General features: G+C 42.3%; 1 protein-coding gene across 3 annotated transcripts in view; it reads right to left on the reverse strand.

Moving 5' to 3' along the window:
• Positions 1-7727: 7727 nt before the first annotated feature.
• Positions 7728-8443, reverse strand: part of LOC112071852 (cilia- and flagella-associated protein 95) — a 20274-nt gene continuing 19558 nt past the window's right edge. For all 3 annotated transcript variants that reach the window (XM_024139277.2, XM_024139279.1, XM_024139278.1), the window contains one exon: positions 7728-8236. In XM_024139277.2, the coding sequence (XP_023995045.1) occupies positions 8051-8236 (186 nt within the window). In that variant the 3' untranslated portion in view covers positions 7728-8050. The remainder of the gene's footprint in view (positions 8237-8443) is intronic.

Here is an 8443-nt window from a genome sequence, read left to right on the forward strand (position 1 = left end):
CCCCCCTTTGTTCAGGGACACATTATTCCATTTCTGTTAGTCACATGTCTGTGGAACTTGTTCAGTTTATGTCTCAGTTGTTGAATCTTGATATGTTCATACAAATATTTACACATGTTAAGTTTMCTGAAAATAAAGGACGTTTCTTTATTTACTGAGTTTAAATGAKAGATAGGAGTGGCTATAGAGTCAGCTACCATCCTCAGTAGCGTTCCATCTAAGTTGTCAATGCCAGGAGGTTTGTCATTATTGATCAATAGCAATAATTCCCCCCCCCTCTCCAACACTAACTTTACAAAATTCAAACTTGCAATGCTTTTCTTTCATTATTAGTTTTTTTATGCGTGAGTACGATGGCTCACTGTTCGTTGTTTTCCTTCCTAAGTTTGCCCACTATGCCAATGAAGTAATCATTAAAATAATTGGCAACATCAAATGGTTGTGTGATGAATAAGGCATCTGATTCAATAAAAGTTACACGTGTCTTTCTGCCCATAATTTCATTTAAAGTACTAATTCGTTTTTTCCCATACTTTTTTATATCATTGATCTTGGCTTCATAATATAGTTTCTTCTTCTTTTTGTTGAGTTTAGTCACAAAATGTCTCAATTTGCAGTAAGTCAGCCAGTCAGATGTGCAGCCAGACTTATTAGCCAGTCCTTTTGCCCCATCTCTTTCAACCATACAGTRTTTCAATTCCTCATCAATCCATGGAGCCTTAACAGTTCTAACAGTCAGTTTCTTAACAGGTGCATGTTTATCAATAATTGGAAGAAGCAATTTCATAAATTCATCAAGTGCAGCGTCTGGATGCTCCTCATTAATCACATCAGACCAACAAATATTTTTAACATCATCCACACATGAGTCACAGCAAAATATTTTGTGTGCTCTCTTATACACTATTTTAGGCCCAGCTGTTGGAACTTTGGCTTTCCTGGATATAGCCACTATATTGTGATCACTGCATCCAATGGGCACGGATACAGCTTTAGAACAATGTTCTACAGTATTAGTAAAAATGTGATCAATACATGTGGATGACCTGAACCAGATTACAGGCACTGGTTACAGCGAAAAGCTTCCTCTTGAGTGGACGGTCCCCAAGATAGGTCTGTTTACATCACATACACTATCAATCATTTCACACATATTATTTAGATGCTTACTGTTAGCACTTAGTGGCCTATAGCAACACCCCAAAAGGAAAAGGCTTTAGATGTGGCAAGTGAACCTGCAACCACAACACTTCAATAACACTTGACATAAGATCTTCTCTAAGCATTACAGGGATATACTGTATATACAGCAACACCTCCCCCATTAGAATTCCTGTCTCATCTATAGATGTTATATTCTTGTATTGCTACAGCTGTATCATCAAATGAATGATCTAAGTGAGTCTCAGAAATGGCTAAAATATGAATGTTATCTGATGTTCGCAAGTTATTAATTTCATGAACCTTATTACTACAATGACGGCCTACCCCGGCCAAAACCCTAACCTGGACGACGCTGGGCCAATTGTGCGCCGCCCTAATGGGACTCCCAATCACGGCCAGTTGTGATACAGCCTGGAATCGAACCAGGGTCTGTAGTGACGCCTCTAGCACTGAGATGCAGTGCCTTAGACCGCTGCACCACTCGGGAGCCCCTACATTTCTAAGGCTACATATATTAATATGGGCTTTTTTCAGCCGTTTCCTGGGTAGCTTCTCAGAGAGACATAATATCATCAGGCATTTCCTGGGTAGCTTCTCAGAGAGACAGAATATCATCAGCCGTTTCCTCGGTAGCTTCTCAGAGAGACATAATATCATCAGCCGTTTCCTGGGTAGCTTCTCAGAGAGACATAATATCAAAAAGAGCAAAGAAAGCAAGTCATTCAGCAGTCCATTCATGGTGTGTGTGTGTGTGTGTGTGTGTGTGTGTGTGTGTGTGCTGTGTGTAAGTGTGTGTGTGCTGTGGGGTTGAAGCTACGAACCCATAGGCTTGGCTCTCTCATCCCTTCCCGGCTTTTGGGAGGGAGGGTGGACAACGAGCCTGTCATAGCGGATGTACATGTAAGCATTGTATATAATAATATGGAAAAGAGCAAACAGTGGATTTAACAAGTGACATCAATAAGGGATCATAGCTTTCACCTGGTCAGTCTATGTCATGGAAAGAGCAGGTGTTCTTAATGTTTTGTACACTCAGTGTATGGACCCATCTGAAATCAGGCTACCTGATGGGACTTTTGTTAATGCAGAAAATCGCCAATCAAAGTAAACGTTCTACCACAGTGACCATGTTAATTTTGGTGAACCCCATTTTTGATTTTGAGTTCGGACGTATAAAGTTTGTATGTGAAAATGAGGTGTAAGATGCATACTTTCAGTTGTTAGGAACTCTCACTCCCGCATAAAGGCGTTCACATGCTTCCCAGCCGAAACAGTTCGGAAGAGTTCATTGCATATATTATGATSACATTWTGTTAGTTTTGGACRTCGGTAAGGCTTTTTTTCGGTTCTTCAGGCACAAAAACATGTTTTAGAAGCAAGCCGAAGATAGCCGAAGTCGATACGCAAAGTTGATGTAAAATTGCGCGACTAAGATCTCCTGGCAAAAACGTCTAAATTAATGAATTAATTTGGATTGTTTTGAGAAAGTGTATACTAGAACTTAGCGCGGCGCCTCTCAAAAAGGCAACCGCTAGAATCAGGTAGGTCACTATGTCGCTGCGTTTGCAAGACGACTATAATCGGTCCCTAATAATGCCGGACTATTATGACTTTCTTCTGGTACTGGGGGGCATATTTGAGTAGCTTGGATCAGAACTCAAGTGCGCCAGAGTAAACGCCCTGCTACTCGGCCCAAAAGCCCTTGAGATACCTTATGGGCAATGGAGTACATTAGCAATTCCGATATGGCCTGATATACACTTCCCTTGAAAGGTTCTAAAAGCAGTGTATTCCTTTGGAGACAATTGAAATGAGGGATCCTGCGGGTGTTAGTGAAATCATAACTCTATTATCCCTGGAGCAGAAAGCCAAAACACAACCTGAGAGAAAAGCAACCATGGGCCCAGTGGGAAATCCTGAGAGTTTGGTAGTTCTCTTTCGAAATGAAAGTATCACAGTGTGCCAACACTTTAGTACGGGTCATGGGATCATATATGCCACCCCTAAGGCTTCCACTAATGTGTCAACATGCTCTTCAGAACCTTTGTTTTGAGGCTATCTACTGTGAAGGAGAGGGAATGAACTGTTTCAACCAGGTGTCTGGCAGAGTGCCATGAGCTCAGTCTCGCGCGCCTCCTGTGAGAGTTAGCGCGTTCCATTGCATTTCTACAGACAAAGGAATTCTCCGGTTTAAACATTATTGAATATTATGATAACAACATCCTAAGATTGATTCTATATCGTTTGACAGTTTCTACGAACTGAATATGACTTTTTGTCTGAATTTTCGCTGGACTGCCCGCGTGCTGAGTTTGGATTGTGTGACTAAACGCGCAAACAAAAGTAGGTATTTGGGACAAATTATGGACTTTATCGAACAAAACAAGACATTTATTGTGGAACTGGATTCCTGGGAGTGCATTCTGATGAAGATCATCAAAGGTAAGTATATTTATAATGCTATTTCTGACTTTGTGACACCTCTCCTTCTTTGGAAAATGGCTGATTGTTTTTCTGTGACTTGGGGCTTACCAAACATAATCGCAAGGTGTGTTTCGCCGTAAAGCGTTTTTGAACCTCTACACACGCGGTTGCATTAAGGAGAAGTTATCTATATTCCATGAATAACACTTGTATCTTTTACAATGTTTATGATGAGTATTTCTGTAATTTGATGTGGCTCTCTGCACTTTCACCGATGTTTGTTTGAGACAATGCATTCTGACCATACAACACCACCATTTCAAATGAGTTTTTTGGACATAAAGATTAACTTTATCGAACAACAAACACACATTTATTGTGTAACATAAGTCTGTAAGGCCATCTGATGAAGATCATCGAAAGGTTAGTGATTGATTTAATCGGCTATCTCTGACTTTTGTGAGGGCTCTCCTTGGCTGGAAAATGGCTTTATGTTTTCTGTGACTAGGTGCTGACCTAACAGGAATCGTTTGGTGTGCTTTCGCCGTTAAAGCCTATTTGAAATCGGACACTGGCTGGATTTACAAGAAGTGTATCTAGCGTCCCACATATCCAGAGAGGTTTTAAAGGCCCAGTGCACTATATCGCCCCCTAATGCTAGGACTATTAAAGGCCCAGGTCACTATATCGCCCTAATGCAGGACTATTAGGGATATAAATACATTTGATTTGATTTTGATTTAATAATTCGAAAGATTGCGCAGAAAACCAATTTCACAATCACTATAGGTCAACTGCTCCAGTGGCATTTCTATGCATGTGTTTTTCTGTCTCTAAAGTAACCTAGAATCCTCACATACAGTAATAGCTCTGATAATAGCTCTCTGTTTACCACAGAGGAATGCTGGATGATCCTATTGTCATTTCTTGTATGTCAGACATTCTCTCCCCATACCCATGTCCTCCACACATTTAACCTCTCTGGAAGTTCAATTCACTATGTATTCAATTACTGAATACATAGTGAAGCACTCAGTAAGCTTTCAACTGAGCGCTTCAGCTTCAAACTGAACAGTTTCTCAACGTAACTCGTAAAGACAAACGTATTACACATCCAGCACAGAATGTTTCTGTCAYCCAAACGGATCGTTATGTTTATCATGATGCGTTTAACAGACACAAGCCTCAAAATACTCTCTTATCACAGCTCTAGTGTAGTGATATAAGTTCAGGCTTYTGTTCTGTGGATGTCCCTCTCCACAATTACATCACATTCACAGCCCTGTTATTTCACATTAAAAAAGAGTTACCATGGGGACATGATGTCACTCACCCCAGGAGTTAAACACAACGTTGCGTTGGTAGAGAACTCCAAAAGCGGTTGATGGAAAACATGTTTATCAGATCAATATACTGTAGATATGCCTGTCTCTCATTCTCTCTCCCTCTCCCTCTCTATCAATTCAATTCCAATATAAGGGGCTGTGGTATGGGAAACACATGTTTGCATTGCCAAAGCAAGTGAAATAGATAATAAACAAAAGTGAAATAAACAATAAAAAATTAACAGTAAACATTACACTCACAAATTTCCAAAAGAATAAAAACATTTAGAATGTCATATTATGTCTAGTATTGTAACGATGTGCAAATAGTTAAAGTGCAAAAGGGAAAATAAACATGGTAATGTTTGTAATTTACAATTGTCACACCCTGATCTGATTCACCTGTCTTTGTGATTGTCTCCACCCCCCTCCAGGTGTTGTCCATCTTCCCCGTTATCCCCAGTGTATTTGTACCTGTGTTCTCTGTTTGTCTGTTGCCAGTTTGTTTTGTTTCGTGAAACCTACCAGTGTTTGTGCCCCTGCGCCTGTCTGTTCTTGCGCCTGTTTTCTAGTCCTTCCCTGTTTTGACCATTCTGCCTGCCCTGACCCTGACCCTGAGCCTGAGCCTGCCCTGAGCCTGACTGCCCCTGTACTAGAAATTAACCGTTGTTTCTTCGACACTGTCTGCATCTGGGTCTTACCTGAAACCTGATAACAATGGCGTTTGTTCTTCACTGCTTGCCTTTCTCTTGTGGCAACAGGTCACAAATCTTGCTGCTGTGATTGCACACTGTGGTATTTCACCCAATAAATATGGGAGTTTATCAAAATTGGATTTGTTTTCAAATTATTTGTGGATCTGTGTAATCTGCGGAAAATATGTGTCTCTAATTTGGTCATACATTTGGCAGGCTAGGAAGTGCAGCTCAGTTTCCATCTCATTTTGTGGGCAGTGTGCACATAGCCTGTCTTCTCCTGAGAGCCAGGTCTGCCTACGGAGGCCTCTCTCAATAGCAAGGCTTTGCTCACTGAGTCTGTATGTAGTCAAAGCTTTCATTCATTTTGTGTCAGTCACAGTGGTCAGGTATTCTGCCACTGTGTACTCTGTTTAGGGCCAAATAGCATGCTAGTTTGCTCTGTTTTTTTGTTGATTCTTTCCAATGTGTCAAGTAATTATCTTTTTGTTTTCTCATGATTTGGTTGGGTCTAATTGTGGACCAGCTTGCTTAAGGGACTCTTCTCCAGGTTCATCTCTCTGTAGGTGATGGCTTCGTTATGGAATGTTTGTGAATCGCTTCCTTTTAGGTGGTTGTATAATTTAACGTCTCTTTTCTGGATTTTGATAAATAGCGAGTATCGGCCTAATTCTGCTCTGCATGCATTATTTGGTGTTTTATGTTGTACACGGAGGATATTTTTGCAGAATTCTGCATGCAGTCTCTCTCTCTCTAGTTACACAATCACTCATCCACTGCTTTTCTAAATGCACAAAGGAGACCCACACACCGATTTGTGCKCTCAAAACTTTTTATTTTAACGTGAACAATTCCAACTGTCGTTTTTTTTTCACCCAGCAGCAGAGATATACAGTATAGACATTATACAGAGACAGTATAATGAGCACAGTTCCACTGAATGCACATTGGAAGAAGACAAGAAGAAGACACGGCAGGATGTGTTTTCTCTCAGTCTATCTCATGTCCAAGGTGTAGGCTAGGCCGGGTCACAGCAAGCAGACACCCACACACACATGTGCTTTACAGGCCAACGGAAACGGTTCAGATCCCATGGGGGGGGGGGGGATTCGCCAGGAAGTTCACAATTTCATGTAAATAAAGGGACGTGTTAACAGGCTCCCACACACTCCATGCCTGCACACGCACACACACACACACGCTTTAAGGGTCAACAGAAGGGTTTGTTTCCAGGTCACGTACAGGTCAAACCCCAGGAGGGAGGTAGGGTAGTTCGCTCACGTTCAGCCTAACAATCTGTGTAATTCAATAAGAACGTTTTTAAAGTTGAAGAGAGACCCAGAGGTCTTGGACTGTTATTGTTGAATTATTGGTTTGTTCTTTTCTGCCTCTGCTGAGAGAAAACGAACACGAACGCTTTTGTTGGAGGAACTTAGAACAATGAAGTAATAGGATGGGATGTAGAAATAACAACAGAAAGACATGACTGGACAACCCTAACCCTGGGAGATACACATTATACATGACTGGACAACCCTAACCCTGGGAGATACACATTATACATACGACAACCCTAACCCTGGGATACACGTTATACATGACTGGACAACCCAAACCTGGGAGATACACATTATAATGACGGACAACCCTCCCTGGAACACATTAATACATGAGACAACCCTAACCTGGAGATACACATTATAAATGAGCGGAACAACCCTCCCTGGGAGATACACTATTATAAATGACTGGACAACCCTTCGCCTAGGGAGAACACATTATAAATGACTGGACAACCCTCGCCCTGGAAATCACACATTTAAAATGACTGGACAATCCTCGCCCTGGGAATACACAATAAAGATGGACTAAAACCCTCGCCCTGGGGAAATACACATTATAAATATGGAAACCCTCCCTGGAAATACACATTATAAATGGACTGGACCCCCTGGGAACCATTTACTCGCCTCGCGGGAAATACACATATACGATGACTGACAAACCCTCGCCCTGGAAAACTACATTATACATGAGCTGGAACACCCCGCCTGGATAATACACATTATAAATGACGACAACCCCCGCCCATGGAATCGAGGAAAACACCAGAATGCATATTATAAACCTCACAGAGAGACACCAGATGCTAAAAGACTGAACACTGAGGGATGCAACACCAATACTGAGCACAGCGGTGTATCCATTTCCACTGACACCACTCCAATGAAACACTGTTGTTGGAAAACAAACGTTGGGCATGCAATACTTGCTTTATTCATGTAAAAATGACAAAACAGCAATAGCTCGAGGTGAAAGAYAGAGAAATACTGAGGTAAAAAGTTGCTACAGTAAAGTCTGTAGTGAGAAAAATAGTCTTGGTCAGTGAGATCCAGGTTAAGGAGGCCATGCTGTGGTGGTTCCCCAGGGAGGGTGAGGGTTCTAGGGGCAGATGGGGTTGGATGGCTGAGCCTGGGCCCTGGATGTGGCTCCCAGGGTACCATAGACCCCGCTCTCATCCTGCCAGGTGTTCCTGCCCCCGCGACGGTAGTCGGCGGTGTCTGTGAACTGGGACTGGGGCTTCCTGTAGTCAGGAATGCTGTCTGCTGCTAGGCCCTTCATGGTTCTCTGGAGGGGGAGACACAATGTGTGGATGTAGATGCTGCTTTTTCACAGGATCAAGGCTTTAAGCCAGGCACCGGTGTAATGCCCTGGGGTTAGGCCAGACACTGGTGTAAAACCCTGGGGTTAGGCCAGGCACCGGTGTAAAGCCCTGGGGTTAGGCCAGGCACCGGTGTAAAGCCCTGGGGTTAGGCCAGGCACCGGTGTAAAGCC

Source organism: Salvelinus sp. IW2-2015, unplaced genomic scaffold (genome assembly GCF_002910315.2).
Source record: "Salvelinus sp. IW2-2015 unplaced genomic scaffold, ASM291031v2 Un_scaffold1745, whole genome shotgun sequence".
NCBI classification, from domain to species: Eukaryota; Metazoa; Chordata; class Actinopteri; order Salmoniformes; family Salmonidae; genus Salvelinus; species Salvelinus sp. IW2-2015.